Source organism: Prionailurus viverrinus, chromosome D2 (genome assembly GCF_022837055.1).
Source record: "Prionailurus viverrinus isolate Anna chromosome D2, UM_Priviv_1.0, whole genome shotgun sequence".
Taxonomy (NCBI): Eukaryota; Metazoa; Chordata; class Mammalia; order Carnivora; family Felidae; genus Prionailurus; species Prionailurus viverrinus.
Window position 1 is genome coordinate 3,669,635 of NC_062571.1, and position 19,050 is coordinate 3,688,684.

Consider the following 19,050-nt stretch of genomic DNA (forward strand, 5'->3'; position numbering starts at 1 on the left):
AGGGGCAGAGAGAGAGGGAGACATGGAATCTGAAGCAGGCTCCAGGCTCTGAACTGTCAGCACAGAGCCCAATGCAGGGCTTGAACCCACGAACCTCGAGATCATGACCTGAGCCAGAGTCAGAGGCTTAACCAACTGAGCCACCAAGCAGCCCTGATTTTGCTTTTTCTTCAACTAACTCTTCTTTATGGAATTTTGTTCCTTCTTCATTTTTAGGATTATTTTACTCTAACTTTTTTTTATCTTTCTTGGAACTTACTTGTTAGGATTATTTAAGGCATGGGTTGGAGGTGGTTGTTTTGAAAATGCGCTTTCTTCTGGGAGGAGGCTAGGCCACTATCAGAGACAGGTCACTTTTCTCAAATTCTCAGTTGTGGTTTTTCTGTTTATTCAGGTAGAGTCTAGGACCACTGGGTTTACGAGTTCAGAATATTATGATTTCTCCTTGAATTGAGCAAATTGGTAGTGTATGAATGAAGGCTACAGACCCAATGAGGTCTTGTGTTGGTTGGATTGATTCTCAAGGAAGGTTTTTCCCCACTGCAATCAACATCAAAGCTTAAGCCTGGAGATTCTCTTAGCAGTTTGGGATGGTGGTGGCAGTGGTGGCTGGAAAGGAGAGATGAATTTCTCATTCGTCCTTAAGGTGAGAATTTAGCATCCTGGGAAGGGTAGTCTTAGACTCACTTCCGTGAGTGAGCATTGGGTATTGTTTCCTATTCTCTGAGCCAATCACAGCCGCAAGAATTTTAAGCTCACCTAGATCAGCAAAAAGCCCTCTATGTGGAACCACACTCAGCACTAATAAGAGTTTTGTATTTCTGCCTTCACTTAGTTTGTGGCCTGCATATGTATTATTTTCTTTCTGTGTCCTTAACATGTCTAGGAAGAGTTCTTGTCATCTTTTATCTAGCACTTACTGTTGTGTTCACTGGGGTCTCAGTGCTGGTACTTAGTGTGACAGATTGAGCATAGTGGTTTCCATATAGGTTTTAGAGTGAGGCCTCCCCAGGTTTGCTATCGATTGTCATTGTGATTATGAGAAAGTAACTACTCTCTGTGTGCCTTCCTTCCTTTATCTATAAAATAATAACAATAAAATTTGCTCAACAGGAGAGGTGCCTGGGTGGCTCAGTTAAGCGCCCAGCTTTTGATTTTGGTTCAGGTCATGATCTCATGGTTTGTGGGTTCATGCCCTACATCAGGCTCTGCACTGACAGTGTGGAGCTTGCTTGGGATTCTCTCTCTCCCTCTCTGTCTGCCCCTGCCCTGCTTATGCTCGCATGCAGTGTGCTCTCTCTCTGAAAATAAGTAAACTTTAAAAAAAAAAAAAAAAAAAGAGAGAGAGCAAAGTACAGGTATCTTGAAAAAATTGATTAATGGATTATTTTAAGGAAGTTACAATCTCATGATAACATGTCTGGAGTAATAAGCTTAAAGTAATTTAGTGCATATTCATTGGTAAATATGGTATGAAAAATGTTAAAATTTTTAATATTATAAAATATTAAGTTATAATAGTTATACTACACTTGGCTATCTTTATATATGTGTATATATGTGTGTATATATATACACATATATACATATTTATCTTGAAATAATGTTTGTTGATCAATGGTTTTTTTTCATTTTATGAATAAGGAAAACTGAAACTCTGAGTGATTTTTTTTCAAAATCACACCCGACATTTGAGTCCTTATCTCTCTAAAACACAACCTACACATGCACATACACACACACACACACACACACACACACACACAAAATAAAAGTAAATTTAAAATTATCAAACATAGAAAGCAAATAGTTATTGTAGTACACTCTGCTGAAACTCTCACTTTTCACATCTGAAACCAGATTTAAAATTGTGTTCTTATTTTTTTTATCAGTATTTTTGGTGTAATTTAGTACATAAATATATCATGTCTTCTCATTGATATCATGAAGGAATATTTGATTGTTAATTATGTGTAATTCCCATGTACCTACACAACATTGATCAGTCACATCTTATAGACAGGTTTCAGTCTTAAATCATGTGTTTGTTGAAAATTAAATACGCTCAAAATTGAACTTGAAAATACTTTAAATTACTTCTAAATGTGGTACTAATTGGAATTTTTATCATTCACTGTCTAACTGGCTAGTATTCAACTAGATGTACTTGGGAGAAAGGAGGGAGATTTGAAAGAATATTGATGACCCTGGGAAGCTATCATCAATGCCTGTTTTCTGAAATGAGGTCTTTGAGATTCCAAAAAGGATTAAGACCATGCAAAGAAATAGAAATGCAAAGTGAAGTCATTACTGACAACATTAATATGACAGTAGTAATTGTATACTTTTGGGAAAATATCCAGTAAACGTGATTTTTAAAAACCCTGTATCTCATTTTTTGATAATTTGCTCCAAATGTACTGTGAAAAAATCATAAAAAAATTAGATATTTCTAAGTTGTAATTGCTAATTTCATACCCAGACTTTTGCATTAAATGATTATTTGCTTCAGGAATGGTATTGACACCAGATGGGCCAAGGCTCTGAGAGGGAGGGTCTCAGGACACTTGCCATGTGGGTTCTTGGCTTTGTCTGTGAAAGAATTCAAGAGCAAGACATTTAGAAATAAGAAAGGAGCTGCTTCACAAAGTATTGGTTTCCCTCCCAGATGGGGAAGAGGACCCCCTTTGTCTCTACTGAAAAGTTTTAGAAACCATATAAGGAGTGGGTAGCTAACCATATAGGCAGGGGGTAGCTCTTTAACTTTGGGTTTATTACTTACATTGGGCCATTTGTTTTTCCATTGTCTTAGGGTTGTGGAGTTAACCACAGGGAGCAGTCTTAAGAATGCCCAGCCTTTGTGGCTTTTATTGCCAGAGGGCATGGGGCTGGTAGTCTTCCATGAGTTGGATCTTGTGACTCTTTATGTTCAGGGTCAGCCTAAAACTAATATGGCTTCACTTTAGTCAACTTGTCTCCCAAGCCTCCCTTCCCTCCTGCCTCAGTGTGTTTGAAAAAGCACCTTAACCTGTTAACCTATCTACTTTGTGGTTATCTTAATTTAGTAACTTAGAAATACTAGAAAGTGAAATTACTTGTTTGTTGAAATTGGAAGTTAATCAGTAAGAACTGTACAAAGAAACTGAATGTACCAAGCAATCACAATGATTTTACTGTAACTACCTTTTCTTTCCTAAATATAATTGTGTTGTGCTACAGGGTTCATTTAAAAATACAAAGGTTTGTTTGACTGAGAAAGACAAGTAGCATAAAATTTCACTCGTTTGTGGAATCTAAAACAAACAAACAAACAAAACCAAGTAAACAAACAAACATAAAGCAGAATCAGACCTATAAATACAAAGAACACACTGATGGTTGCTGGTGGAGGGCTGGAGGGGATGGACAAAAGGGGAGAAGGGGGGGAGGGGAAGGTACAGGCTTCCAGTTACGGAATGGATAAGTTACAGGGATGAAAGGCACAGCATGAGGAATGTCATCAATGATACTGCAATAGAGTTATATGGTGACAGATGGTAGCTACACTTGGGGTAAGCACAGCATGACACACAGAGATGTTGAATCACGCGAAACTAATGTGACACTGTGTGTTAAGTTCAAATTACAAAAATTTTTAAATTAAAAAGAAAAAAGCACAGGACTAGATGTTAGCTGTAAATACTTGGGAGCATGGGAAATGTGGCGAATTGGACTTAGATTCTAGAGTCGGAATGATCAGAATTCGAATCCTGAAGCACAGAAAGAGCTAAGTGGATTAGGTATATAACTATTGGAGTCTCGTGTTCTTCATAGGTAGAATAGGGAATAATAATACCTATCTCATAGTGTTAGAGGGAAGATGAAATAAAATGATTTAAAATGCCTATAACAATTTAAAAATATAAGGGTTTAGAATCTTACAACACAAAATTGAGTAAAAGAATTCAGATAGAAGAGGGAACATATAGTGTGATCCCATCAACATAACATTTTAAAATAGGCGCAACTACTGAATGGTGTTAGAAATAAGGCCAGTGGTTTCCCTAAGGAGTAGGTGTTGTTCGAGGATATAGAGAACATTCTGGGATGCGGTAATGTTTTCTTTCTTGAAGCAGGTGCTAGTCACGTGATTGTGCATCGTTTGCAATTTTTTTGAGCTGTATACTTACGATTTGTGCATTTTTGTACATGGTTTTAATACTTCACTGTCATTTGCATTAACAGTAAAAAATTTATTTCAGTGGAAACATCCATGCTAATTATAAGTTAAAGGATAATACTCAACCAAATCTTTGACCTATTTGTCATTGGTCCCAAGTTTGCTCATCGTATGCAAAAGAAATGTCTTTGATTACTTGATTCAAACTCTGATTTTAATTTTAGTTGGGAATGGGCTTTTTTATTTTTTATGTTCTACTTTATTAAATGAATAAAACGCCTGAGTTCAAAGCTTAAAAAGAAACACTTTGATAACTATTTTTTCTTTGTTCTTCTTCCCCTTTTAGTGATAATGTGATCTAATGTTGAAATCTAATTACTGTCCCTCTAATGCCAAAACTCAGCTCCACCATCATGTGAAACATAGACCATCTACAGAGATGAGTTGGTGCTGGAGCTCAGCTCATCTGACTTCTTAGAAAGTCATTTTGACAAAATTCAAGAAATCTCTTATCCTGAAGGAAAATATCTCTTTGTTTGCTTACTTTAAGTTACCTTGTTTAATAGAAAGGTAGAGCTATCCTTAAATGTTTCCAATGGTTGAGCACATATATAGAGAATTTGAAGATGGAGATCCAAACCCATGGTAACCTTTAACATGCATTCACTATTATTGTCATTATTTATATCCCAACTTCACCACCTACTATGTAGCCTTTGGCCATATCACTTTAATTAGAATTAAAATTTCAGTTTCTTAGTCACATAAGCCTCATTTCAAGCGTTCAGTGGTCATATGTGGCTAGTGGCTGCTGTGTTAGAACACATTTAGCGCATTTCCATCACCACAGAAAGTTTCACTAGACAGCATTAATTTATATAATTGGCATTAATACATTTCTCAGAGTTTGTATTTAAAAGGATGATGCTTTGTAGAATCCTTAGCATTGTAATGACATCGAAAATGCTTGATACATGACATTTAATAATACTTTTTGTAAAAATAGATAATGAAAATAATGAATAATAACAATATAAAAGTTATATATATAGTATCGTGAAGCAGGTGTACGTAACCTTGTATAAATTCACTAAGACTCTCCTATCCATTATTCCTCCTCCAAATATTTCACTACGAAATGATTCTCAAATTTGTGTTCTGAAACATCTCTGAAGTAGAAGCTATAGAGCCAGACTAATATATTACCCTCAAAGCTTCATTACAAAAGACCTCTAAGCAACTATTTACCTTTTTAAATTCTAAATATTAAGAAACCTTAACATGTAGATCATTAGTACTTACAACTAGGAACAAATCTGATTAATCAGGATATTGAGTGATTAAAAAGGAACAATTAGTATTCTAACCTTCTCTAATTATGACATGGCATTAACTAATTAGGATCTTTATATATCTCTAGACTTATTGATGAAAAAGTTTTGAACTTTTATTCTTCTTGTCATCTGAGAGATTTTAGTGCATTATTTTATTTTTTCCCCTTTCGGAAATGGGTTAGATGAAAAGCACTATCACAAGCTATGTCTATTACACAAGACAATGGCTAGGTAAACAATCAATCCCATCCTTAAACCAATTTGGATCCCAGCCCAGAGTGGAATGCATCAGACATGCCAATCAAAACACTTGATTCACTGACTGGACACGTTAGTGTCTGTGTCCTTGGAATTCACCCTGGGTAGTCATTATCATTCATCCCTGTGGACACAAAGGCTGATAATCTACAGGATGATATCCAGAACAATAGACAGTTAAGAGGGTTGTGTTGTGTTATTATCACAAAAGAATATCAGTCTTACAAACAGAAATAAGCCCTTTAATACAGGCTATGTTTTTCCTGCTTATTTATACCCTGTGTTTTGTTTTGTTTTGTTTTCCCCTCCTAGGCTACTGACAAAGATACTGGCAATTATAGCGCCATGGCATACCGACTCATCATTCCACCAATTAAAGAGGGAAAAGAAGGATTTGTGGTAGAAACATATACCGGGCTCATCAAAACCGCTATGCTTTTCCACAACATGAGAAGGTCCTACTTCAAATTCCAAGTCATCGCGACTGACAACTATGGGCAGGGGCTAAGTGGCAAGGCAGATGTGCTGGTAAGTAGGTGAAAGTTGAGATTAGGGGACTGGAGTGCAGTTACCCCATGGTCAGTGCTTTCAACTAATAGAATTTTTTTTATTGAAGTTTTATTTACTTATTTTGAGAGAGAAAGAGAGAGAACGAGCAGGGAAGGAGAAGAGAGAGAGAGGGAGCGAGATAATCCCAAGCAGGCTGTGTACTGTCAGCACAGAGCCCCACATTGGGCTTGAACCATGAGATCGTGACCTGAGCCTAAGAATCGGACGCTTAACCCCAGGTGCCCCAACTCATAGACCTTTTAAGTTTAATCCAAATAGGTTTTCTAAAACCTAAATTAATTTTCATCCAGGTTGTTAATAGCTCTAGCTTAGGATATAAAAGGTATAGCTTTAAGGCTGTGCATTTTTTTCACACTTGGGAACTACATCATGATATGTTTTTATATATGATTGTGACAGCAATTCCAAAGTATTGGATTACTATTTGGTCTTCAGATCTCATTTTTACTATAGAGTTGGCTGGAGCTCCTTAAAATTTTTTAAATACTTCACAGAGTTGTGCTGGAGAAATTAAAATGTATGAAATTTGTATTAATGCTTAAATTCCTTTTAAATTTTTTTTTTCAACGTTTATTTATTTTTGGGACAGAGAGAGACAGAGCATGAACGGGGGAGGGGCAGAGAGACAGGGAGACACAGAATCGCAAACAGGCTCCAGGCTCTGAGCCATCAGCCCAGAGCCTGACACGGGGCTCGAACTCCCGGACCGCGAGATCGTGACCTGGCTGAAGTCGGACGCTTAACCGACTGTGCTACCCAGGCGCCCCTTAAATTCCTTTTAGACCTTTTGTAATTAAGAAAATAAAAGGAAATTTTTTGAAGCAAATTTCTGCTCCAATAGATGTAATTTCCTTATTTGACCCAAATCCCTGATGATAGCATCGGTGATTCTTGACTAAGTTACATTTGGCTCAGTCAAGAACATTGCTTTCCTCTGCTTTTTCTTAGGCTAGACACCATCTCAGTGGTAGAGTGTACTCAAGGGTGGTTTGATATTACTGCTTATTCAAGGTGTTCAATACCCGTATTTCTGACTTGTGGAATTTCCACCAACCTGGTGGTGTGGACTAGTTGGATCTTTCTATGATTACAAGTTATAATTATTACTGGAAATGCTTCTCACATAAAGGCATCATCAAGTATAATTCTTCTTTTGCTGTTTGCATCTTATTAAATCTTCATTTTCACCGTTACATGTAATTCTCTGAACTAGTTTAACCTTCTCAGATACGCAGACAGCAGGGTCAGTGTTTTTCTTCTACATCGGTACTCATGAAGACCAACCACATTGACTATGATGGCTATGAAGTTCGAACATCCCCATTTAGAACAGTGCAGTGGTGGTAAACAAAGGCCAATCTAAGTCTGGAAGCTTTTGACATAGAAGATACCAACGTTGACACTGATTTTTGATAAAATTAAGATCTGCAAACCTAATATAAAATAATGTTGCTATTTCCCTTCCTGTTAAAGGGCTGCACACTGTGATGGTGTAAGATTAGCCACTAGGGTAATTACGCTAAGTATTTATAATTATAATACTACTTTGGGGCACCTGGGGGGTTCAGTCGATTGAGTGTCCACCTCCTTATCTTATGATCCCAGAGCGTGGGGTCGAGCCCCGCATCAGGCTCCACACTGAGCATGGACCCCCCCTTAGGATTCTCTCTCTTCCTCTCCATGCCCCTCCCCCTCCTAAAATAAAAAAATACTACAATAACATAAATAAAATATAACTATGTAGATTATGTTTGTAATATGTACATAAGCCATGCAAAGTTTATGGGTTTCTTATTTCGACTCTATAAACTATTGTGTGGAAATTAAAAAGTATACCTTTAAAACTACCGTGTGTGTGTGTGTGTGTGTGTGTGTATAAAACTTCCTAGCAAAACAACATTTATGATAAGTATGAAATCCTGTCAGGCAAGAGAAGGGAATGTGGAGAGAAAGGGAGAAATGAGGCTTTGATGGAGAGGGAACGGCCTGGGCCAGAACCGAGAAGGAAGACAAGTTGTGACAGCCTGAGTCCCGGAGAGATAGTACTCAGCCCAGAGCAGCGAGCGAGCAGAGTGCATGAGAGCCGAGAGCCAGGCTGGGCATGGCAGTAGGTGGCTCATGTGGTGGTCGTCGGCCATGTTAACAAACTGGAACTTTTTCTTAAAAGTAGTGGGAAAGCATTGGAAAATTTTTAGCAGGAGTGAGTGAAGGTAAGATTTTTAATTCAGAAGAAACCTTCTTGCTTATTGGGACTCTGTTCTCCCGAGAGGACACTCCTCACGCTGCTGGCTTCTGTTTGAATCCTGTTCTGTTTCTGTTTGCCGCACTTCAGACCACGCACTGTTTGAGGGGGACCTTTGAGCATGACGTGGCTACTTCTAGACCTTCCCTCTTCTTGAGATCCAGCCTTGGTTCTCCCCGTGTGAGCCTGTCACTCACTGCCTCCCTCACATTGTTGCTGTGATCTCCCAAACCTTGGGTCTCCCCCCCGCAACACACTCAGTGAGTTAAGTTTCTGGTTACTGTCACCATTTCCAGCAATCCCATTGTCCTGATTTTTGGCAGTTTCACACACACAAATTATTCCTCGAGTATCCTGAATTTACAACCTCTTGGCTGCCTCTTCTCTGGTGCTTTTGCCCTCCACCCTATTGCATCCACTAGAAGCCAGCTATTTCTGCCATTACCAGTGAATGCATCCCCTCTATAACCTCCATTTCAAACCTCCCACTCTTCGAAAGTAATACTGAACATACCCAGCTGACACCAGCACTCTGTGGCTCCTCCAGGACCTTCAGTCCATTTAGCCTCCCTCCACCCTCATGGTTTCTCTCTGCTGCACACTAGCTTTATAGTATAACACTGACCACCATAAGCCCTCAGTCACATAGGGATTCAACTTCCTTGCCCTTTCTCCCGACATCATACTCATTTGGCAAAACCATAAGTCTAAATAATTCCAACATTCTCCTCTCTCCAGACCTATAGTCATGCTGAGTATGTCTCCAGAAACATACACAGTTGTAGAGTCTTACTTTAAATTAATGATAAAAGCCCCCACGTGAGCACCACACTGTCCTTCCTGGTCCCTCCACGCATCTCTCCTGCAAGAGCCCCTATTGTGCAGTCCTCCAGTATCTTCTCGACCTCACTGTTGTCTGGTTAATGGACATTCCGTTTCACTGAAAGATAAAAATAAGGCATTAGAAGACGACTACTACAAGCCGCACCACGAATCCTACTGATCTACCAGAATTTATACCAATGTATACTCTGTCTTCTTCCCTGCTCACTTAGACAAGTTCTTTATGCTCCTATCATTACTTCTACCTGTACAACAGGCCCAATCTCCACCCACCAGCTCTGGGACATTGTTTCAGCCACTCTTCTGTTTCTTTTATGCAAGAGCCATATCAGTCTCCCCTTTATTGGATTATTCCCATAAACATGCTGGTTTTCCATCTTCCAAACTGATGTTAAAAACCCTCTTGAGGGGCACCTGGGTGGCTCAGTTGGTTAAGCGACTGACTTCAGCTCAGGTCATGATCTCACTGTTCATGGGTTCGAGCCCCACATAGGACTCTGCTGTCAGTGCAGAGCCTGCTTCAGATTCTCTCTCTCTCTCTTTCTCTCTGCCCTCACCCCCCCCATGTTCTCTCTCTCCAAAATAAATAAACATCAAAAAAAACTTAAAAAAAAAAAACCCTCTTGACCTACATCTCCTTCCAAATACCACTTCATTTCTATGTTCCTCTTTCCAGAAAAACTCACTGCTGGGGTGGGCTCTAGGTTTTTGCTGTGGAATCTCTCTTGAACCGTCTCTAATTATAACTCTGCTCCAAGCCCTCATCCAGAACTTCCATGTTACTAAATTCACTGGTAATGTCAGTCGTCATTGTATTTGAACCATCAGCAATATCCGACTGGTTATTACCTTTATGAGGCTTCTGGGCCACATTATCCTGTGGTCGTCTCTTACCTCACTGTTCATCCCTTCTCAGTCTCCTTTCTGGTTCATTTTCCTCTCCTGACCTTTTAATATTGATGTTTCTTCTGGGTCAGACATTAATTCTCTTTTCTGTCTATTCTCACTCCGTAAACTCATTCAGTCACCAGAACTTTAAAATGTCATCTCTATACTAAAGAACATCACATTTATGTTTTGGCCCCAAAGATCATTTCTGAACAGCAAATTCATAGATCTGTGTGCACACTGGAAAGTTGGGTGAAGATGCCTATTTAATGTTTCCTGAACTGAGTTCCTCTTCTTCATCACATCTCTTCACTCTGTCATCCCTCCCTCCCCGTCTCCTCAGTTTTACTCGATGACCAGATCATCTTTGTGTTCCTTAGGCTAAAAAGCTCTTGATTCCTTTCTCTCCTAAGGCACACAATGAATCCCTCAGTAAATACTGTGGTATTCATAAATGTTATGTATATATGTGTGTGTGTGACGAACATATATATGTATATGTATGTGCGTGTGTGTGTGTGCATATATATAAATAAATAAATATATATATATATATATATATATATATATATATATATATATAAATGTATATGTCATCTACACATTTTTCAACCCTTCTCCTATTGGAGCCTGGTTGAAACCACCCTCCTATTTCACCTGTGTCATCTCACAAACTCAGTAACTTGCCCCCATGCTTCCTCTCTTCCCCTACTCAAGTCTGGTGTTAATATAGCAGCCAAAGTGATCCCTTATAAGGTAATTCATGTCCTCTTGTTTCTCTGCTCTAAAGCTTTTCCTATCACCCAGGTCTTTCAGAGAAATTCCTGGGTCATTACAGAAGACTATGAGGCCCTGGATAATCTGGCCTTCATTGACATCATTTTCTATTCTCCGTTGAAGTCCTTCAGACCCAGTATTATTGGCCAACTTGCTGTTCCCCAAATAGGCAGACATTCCCTCACTTTTGTGATTTTGCAGTGCTTCTGTCTAGAATGTTCTTTCCCCCAAAGTGTTCAGAACTAGCTCCCTCGTCTCCTCCAAATATTTGCAAGGATGCATTTCACATTGGAGCCTCCTCAGACCATCCAGCTCAGAATTGCCGCCGACTGTGTAACATCACATCTCTTAATTGTTTTCTCTTTACAATGGATTTATATTCATGTTCATATTTCCACCCGAAAACTGCATGAGGATAGCTTTTTGTTGTTGTTTTTAATTAATTATTTTATTCCCTGATGTATCTCAAGTGCCCAGAATAATTCCTGACATATAGAGGGTACCCAGTGCCCATTCGATGGGTGAATCACCTCTGTCTTACAGTGTAAATTGGCAGTTATCAAAGTGTGGTCCATGGAGTGCCGAGGGCCCCCCCCCAATCATTTTGGGGTTTGGTGGAGTCAGAACTTTTTTCATGAGACTGCTAGGGCATTGTTTGACTTTTTTACTGTATTGCTTTTGCACCACTATTTTCACTGTATCCTTCATAGTCATACATAAACAGGAAAAAAAAAAAAAAGCTTGAAGAGTGTCCTTACTCGTAAGCAGTAAAACTGATTAATTTTAACAAACCTCCACTCTTGACTAAATACCTTTTCAATATGTTGTGTAATGAAATGGGAAGTATGCTTCGAACACTTCTGTTGTTTAAGGACGTAGAGGGCAGTCTGAAGGAGAACTATTATGTAAGCTGAATTGGCTGGGTTTTTGTTTTTTTACGAAATAGCTTTTGCTTTGAAAAAATAACTTGAGATCAAATAGGCTTATTCAGACTTGAATATTTGGTAGACATTTACACAAAAATGAATGAAGTGAGATGGTCAGTTCAAGGAAAACAACGGACAGTATTTGTGGCTACTGATAGCATCAAAGCTTCCAAGCGCAAAGTAGAATATTGGAAAGCTTGGGGGCACCTGGGTGGCTCAGTCGGTAAGCATCTGACTTCAGCTCAGGTCATGATCTCCTGGTTTGTGGGATCGTGCCCCATGTCTGCGCTCACAGCACAGAACCTGCTTGGGATTCTCTCTCCCTCTCTCTGCCCTTCCCACCCTGCTCTTGCGCACTCTCTCGCTCTCAAAATAAATGAATACACTTAAAAAAAATGAAAGTAAATAAAAGTAAAATAAATTTTAAAGATAAAAAGAATATTGGAAAGCTTGTAGTCCGTCACCAGTGTGAGCCTGACAGCTTCCCATTATTAAAGACCATGAGATCGGTGGTCATTTTAAGGAATGTGACATTATTCTTGATATTGTATTATGTAGTGTTTCAATATTTGAAGAATCTGTGTTACTCAATGAACCGGCATTTTCCAAATGACCAATGCATGATATTAAAGCATCATTTGTGGGTAAAGATCCATTGAAAGTGGAAGATAGATAAATGTGTTTTAATGTAACTAAACCCAATTTTCAATTTCACACTCAGACTAGCACTTGACTTTTGGTGTTGTATCAAAGACTATACAAAGCTGTCTAAAAAAGATTATTAAGCTGCCTCTTCCTTTTCAAGAAAAATGAGATGGCACCAGAGACCAGTCAGGAGAGACAGTGACCAGCAAGAGAAGGTGAGGGTTTCTAGAGCTTTGCTGTCCAGTGTATTAGTCACTTGTCCTCTGTGGCTACTGAGCACTTGAAATGTGGTCGTGTCACATTGAGACGTACTGTAAGTATGCATACAGTACACACTGGGCTTCAAAGACTTAGTATAAAAAATGTAAAATGTCTCAATAAGTTGTTTTGTATTGATTGTGTGTTGGGATGATAATCTATTAACATATTGGGTGAAGTGTATTATTAAATGGCTTTCACTACTTTTTTAATCTTTCTATCGTGGGGACCAGAAACTTTTAAATTACATATCTGCATGTATGTGTGGCTTACATTAATTTTTTTATTGGCCACTACTATCTAAAGTACCTGGGCACAAATAGATAAAAAAAGGAAAGCTAAGAAGTTCATTAGGAAGAATTAGAAGAACTTAGAAATAATACGTACACTGGCAACCTCTGATTTTAGAATGTGTGCTTCACAAATGTTACTTTTTCTTCTTTTGACTCTTTCTTGTAATTTTAATCCATTACAGAGATTGAACCCAACAATAATAGAAATATGTTTTTTAAAAGTTTTTATAAGCAGAATCTTATAAGCAGAATTCCTTCAAAAATGACCTGTTTATTTCTGGAAATATTTGCCTAACCACTGCACTGGGAAAGTAACATAAATAAGATCTAGGAATGGTAAACATTTAAATACCTTTGTTGTACATGATACACAAAGCCAGTATTCAGGGGCATAACAAACCCAGCGTCTGCTGAAGCAGACATGAAAGCTGTATAATGACCCCATGGAATGAATTATTCTAACTACTCGCATCTCAGCTTCTTAGTCACACTGGATGAATCCTTTCCCGAGATTTGTAAAACCCGTGTTTTCCATTATCCTGAGTGTTCTTAAATAACCCGATTAGAAAAATGAACGTGCCTTCCTTCATGCTTTATACAATCACCAACCAACAAAAAAAACCCACACAACCCAACAAGAGTTGAAGTCACTTAGGGCTCTGTTACTTCTAAGTAAGCAATGATAGTCTACCCATCTCCACCTGCCCAACATCTAATGGCGGTTGTCTAACTAAAGATACTTATTCCTAAATGAAACATGGGGAGCCACTGGGTCTATGCATAGTAGGAAAGAAATGGGTTATAAAAATGCTCGTTAGTTCTCAACGGGCTCTGGTTCTCCTCCTGCAGGTCTCTGTGGTCAACCAGCTGGACATGCAGGTGATCGTTTCGAACGTGCCCCCGACTCTGGTGGAGAAAAAGATAGAAGACCTTACAGAGTAATGGATTTTTACTTACTTATATGTCTATATTCATATAGCTATATTTTTATTGCATTAGGTCATTTTAATCACTACAGTGTTCAGATTAAACCCATAAAACACCATCTTAATAATTCAGTGTACCCTTTTCCTGAATGGAGAGCTTCACTTAAAATATGTGGAGATTCTGAGAGTGCCTTCAAAGAGGTATGGAAATTAGATGTGAGATGATGCTGTTATTCAGGATGCTTTGACCGATGCATCAACATAACCTCAAAACGCTGCAGAGAAGAAAGGAACCTTAAGAGTCATTATTAGAGTATATATCTTGATTTTTTGTAGCCCCAAATGATTCAGAAAACTCATTGAGTCATCAATCCAGTGAGCCCAGGGAATGTTATTTCTCAAAGTGATGGATCTAGATGGCCAAGTCTTATTCTTTCAAAAACCAAGGAGACTAATTTTAGACAATATTAGAAAATGTGCCACATTGTGCCTTTTGAACAGTGTATACCTAACATGTCATTGTTGAATCAGACAAAGTTGGGACTATTTATGAAGCCACCGTTCTCTGATATTCTGAATGCTCTAAAAGATTACTAAATGTCTTTACTAGTTCACTCTGAGCCAGCCAACCTAGCCTGCCATCATTTCATAATTTTTAGATGGACACTCATTTGTTAATTCTGCATCTTCCCTTGAGTTCAGGTTGACAGGTACCAATTTCTCACTGCCTCTCTCTAGCAAAATATCTTTCACTTCCAAGTTGCCAGAAGAAGCTTCAGATATCAGACGGTGAAACTTTTAGTAATTATGTGCCGTGTACAATAAGAAAAGCTTAATGAATGCCTGAGTATTTCTTCTGTAATAAAAGCATGCGCTCTGTAACAATTATCTCTTACTACATCACAAACTTAACCTTCGAGCGCCATGTACAATGTCCTGTGGAAAAGAGGATTCTCAGTATTTATGCTTGGAATATCAATCATTCAGTGTCTGGGTTACCGCTACAGAAGGGGTTTATGTACACTTAACCTCTTGTCAAAATAATAGCTGATTTACACCTGAAAAAAAATCTAGAATCACGCCTGTCTCTTAGCTGCTTTAATGTTATCTATGGAAGCAGACTTTCTCTGATTGTACCATCAAAATATGGTACAACCATCTTCAACCTCTAACCCTTCATTCTGCTCTCTTTGTCTTCAAAGCATTAGCTAATATTTTCACTTTACGTCAATTTCCCACCGAAGTATAAGTTCCATGAGGATAGGGTGCTGTCCTGTATTTTCATTGCTGTCATTCAAGTTATGTAGCAGGCACCCTATCCATTTTATTGAATGGAAATTTTATACAAGCTAAATCATGATTCCCCTTTCTCATATCAAGACAAAATTTATGAAAACTGAAGAAATGGCAATGTAGAAGTATGATTTCATAGCAGTTTTATGATTTCCCCCCCTCTTAAGTGGAAAGGAAGACCTGAAAGAGAAAGAACAGGCAGTTTTCTAGTCTTGGAAGAAATATATCCCTGTGAAAGGAGCTTAGACTTCGTGTCACATATCAGTTTTGGAACACGATCAAGATGCCTTGGTCTTCCCCAGTCGGCCTTACCATGTCTTATCATTTGTTCACAAAAGCTGGTGAAGCTTATATCATGGGATTGTTGTGAAGAACTAAATAATATAAGCTGTGTAGGGCAGTGAGAATTGTGAATATTCAGTAAATAGCAGGTATTCTAACGACAAGGTTAGTGAGCCAGTCAGGAGTGTGAAGATAGAGATGCCGGTTTTTTCCAGAGGGTAGTTTAGTGTGGAGCTCAGATTACGGGTTCAACCTGACCAGTTTGAAACTTAGGATAACTGTGTGACCTTCAGGCAAGAGATTTAGCACTTAGGGCCACACTTCCTCGTCTAGAAAATTGGAACAAGGATGTCAATCCTGTGTTGTGTTTGATAAAATTTAGGCAGTATAGCATCATTTGTCAGCAGTTATGTGGTTGAATCATTCAGGGCCACAGAATCAAGATCTAGACTCTCATAGTGAATGTTGGGATTTCTTTCTTCTATGCAGCGTTCGCTGGTTATGATGATGAATCAGAGTGCTCTGGATAATAGGATCCAGAGTACTCTGGATATAGCAGGCACATGCCTAATTCCTTAGTGTCAATTTTTAAAAATCTGTGTTAATTTAGAGATTCTTAAGCACAAAAATTTCCGATCCCTTTAAAAAAATAGACTATTTTTTTAGAGCAGTTTTACATTCACAGCGAAACTAGGCAGAAGATGCACAGCAGATTCCCAAGTGCCCCCCACTCACAGCTTCCCTCACTGTCAACATCGTGCCTCAGAATTAGTGGCGCCTTTGTAGCAAACCGACATGGACACATCGTAAACGTCCTAAACTCATAGTCCACGTGAGGTTTCCTCTTGCCGGTGTGCACACTGTGGGTTTGAACTCATGACTAAAGGCATCGGATCAAGTCTTGTGTCTCTTCCCCTGGCAACCACCGCCCTTTTTACTGTCTCTCTGGTTTTGCCTGGTCCGGAATGTCTTATGGTTGGAATCCTGTGGTCTGTAGTTTTTTTGATTCCTTTTTGAAAGCTGCTGGTCATCCTGATAAGGACTGTTAGATCTGATTCAGCCTGATGAAGCACCAAACACCCTTTAGTGTCCAGGGGAGGAATAAAATACACAGTAACTGAGGTAGACAACAGAAGGACACCTTGTTCAATAAAACAAGAATTTATTGTTCCAGTGACCAGACTAACCAGCATGTCGTTTCCTATAGACGTTCTTAGATGGCAAGTCACATTACCATCAAAGATATTTTCTTTTTATTTCTTTTTTTTAATGTTTATTTCTTTTTGATAGACAGAGCATGAGTAGGGGAGGGGCAGAGAGAGAGAGGGAGACACAGAATCCGAAGCAGGCTCCAGGCTCAGAGCTGTCAACACAGAGCCCAATGCAGGGTTTCGAACTCACAAACCATGAGATCATGACCTGAGTCGAAGTTGGACACTTAGCCAACTGAGCCACCCAGGTGCCCCCATCAGAGACATTTTCTATAGTCCCCATATATCTTTATCTGTAAGAAGGAAACTTAAATTCCATATGATCATCACTTTTTTTTTCTTCCTTTAGACAGACCCATAAATGAGGCCAGATCATAATCCTAGTTTTCTTGGCAAGTGTGAAATCAGTACAAACCGGGAGGGTTGATAAAATAAAAATTTGATGACCTAATACAATCATTTCATGACGGGGAAGATTTTGCAAAGGGGTCAGTGTCCTTTGATGGCCAAGAACACAATGCCTGGAAAACAGAATGCTCCTTGTAAATGAGCGTTGCTATAGTGATGGTAATGATTATTCCCCATGCCCCTGGCATAAATGGCTCTACTGAACACTTTCAGGTTTTGTTTTGTTTTGTTTTGTTTTGTTTTGTTTTTTACCACTTTTGTTATTTGGGGCTTAGGGAATTTATGGGAGACCAACGACCCTTTGTAATGAAACATGTTTCTTTTAAATTGTATTAACTTATTCAGCAAATTCCAGTGAGAATCTGTGGCTGCAGGTGGCCCTTTCATGTCTATGTTCTCAAGTACTTTAGGTTAAATTTAGGATTTATCTCTTTGTGGGCTCTGACTTAACAAATGCTTGAGGTTAAGGGGTGGGGCAGGGCTGTAAGGACGAGGATGGGGAAACCGGGCTATGACCAGCAAAGGACTGGCAGTAGTGTGTGAGGAGGAAGCTGGGAAGTGTTGGGGTCCGTGTCTCCTTTCTCCATCCACTTCATCATGAAGCCCAAATGAATAGAAGAAGGTTGGGATTCTAAAATTTAAATCTTTAAGAATCTGCAGAAATGGCATTTTTTGAAGAGTATGCATCAAGGAGTTTCAGAAATACTGTGCTCCAGCATGAATTGGAATTGAAAATTAAGGTCACAGAGTTGCTCAAACACTTCTCTTACTTTCTAAATACGATACGAAAATTCAGCGACCGTAGACTTTATTGAAGTAGTTATTGATTTGGCGTAGGAGAGCCCATCTCCATGAAATATTGATACCGCATCTGAAATGTGTCTGTGTCACTAATTTATGGCTCCTTGAATTAAGGTTACAAAACATACTTCAGAAATCTAGCCGAGACACACATTTCTAGGATGAGAATTATGAAATCTCTTTGGAGGAGAATCTATGAAACAGTGAACAGTAAATGCTCACACTTACATTTTCTTAAATCAGTGTAATAAAGACTGGTGTTGAGGGGAAAGGTCAAATGGAAAGGCAGATCAATAAACACATTAGCTTTGATCATTTTTACCCTCTCCTTGCTTTTGAGGTCCAGACACTATAAAGGGACAGATATTCCTATTATAAATATTAATGTTAATAGACTAATACATTTGAAAGAGATTTTTGTAATGTTTATACTGTTACTTAAATTTTGGTTTTTACTACATTATTTCTTTCCATTATATTTTTTTTTTAGTTTTTTTAACATTTACTTATTTTTGAGATAGAGACAGAGCATGAATGGGGGAGAGTCAGAGAGAGAGGGAGACACAGAATCTGAAACAGTCTCCAGGGTCTGAGCTGTCAGCACAGAGCCCAACACGGGGCTCGAACTCACGGACCGTGAGATCATGACCTGAGCTTAAGTCGGACATTTAACCGACTGAGCCACCCAGGCACCCCTTTCCATTATACTTTTTTAAGTGTTAACAGTAATTTCAACTTTAAAAACAATAATTTTAAATCAATGGTTTTAATAACAATACTTATGTAAGTAAAATTCTATTTCCAAAAACAGATAGTAGCCTGAATTTAGTTAGCCTATATGCTTTAACTTGCAAATTCCTAATTTGGAGTGTTACACTCTCTGGATAGAAAAAACAAATGCTTATTTATTCTATTCAGATTCCTATAAGAAAACAC

At 38.6% G+C, this 19,050-nt stretch overlaps 1 protein-coding gene across 1 annotated transcript in view; it reads left to right on the top strand.

Annotated features, from left to right (window-relative positions):
- PCDH15 (protocadherin related 15) overlaps window positions 1–19,050 on the top strand; it is an 850,076-nt gene that overhangs the window by 780,457 nt on the left and 50,569 nt on the right. Inside the window, exons 27-28 of the mRNA XM_047824821.1 lie at window positions 6,064–6,279; window positions 14,043–14,131. Of these exons, the coding sequence (XP_047680777.1) occupies window positions 6,064–6,279; window positions 14,043–14,131 (305 nt within the window). The remainder of the gene's footprint in view (window positions 1–6,063; window positions 6,280–14,042; window positions 14,132–19,050) is intronic.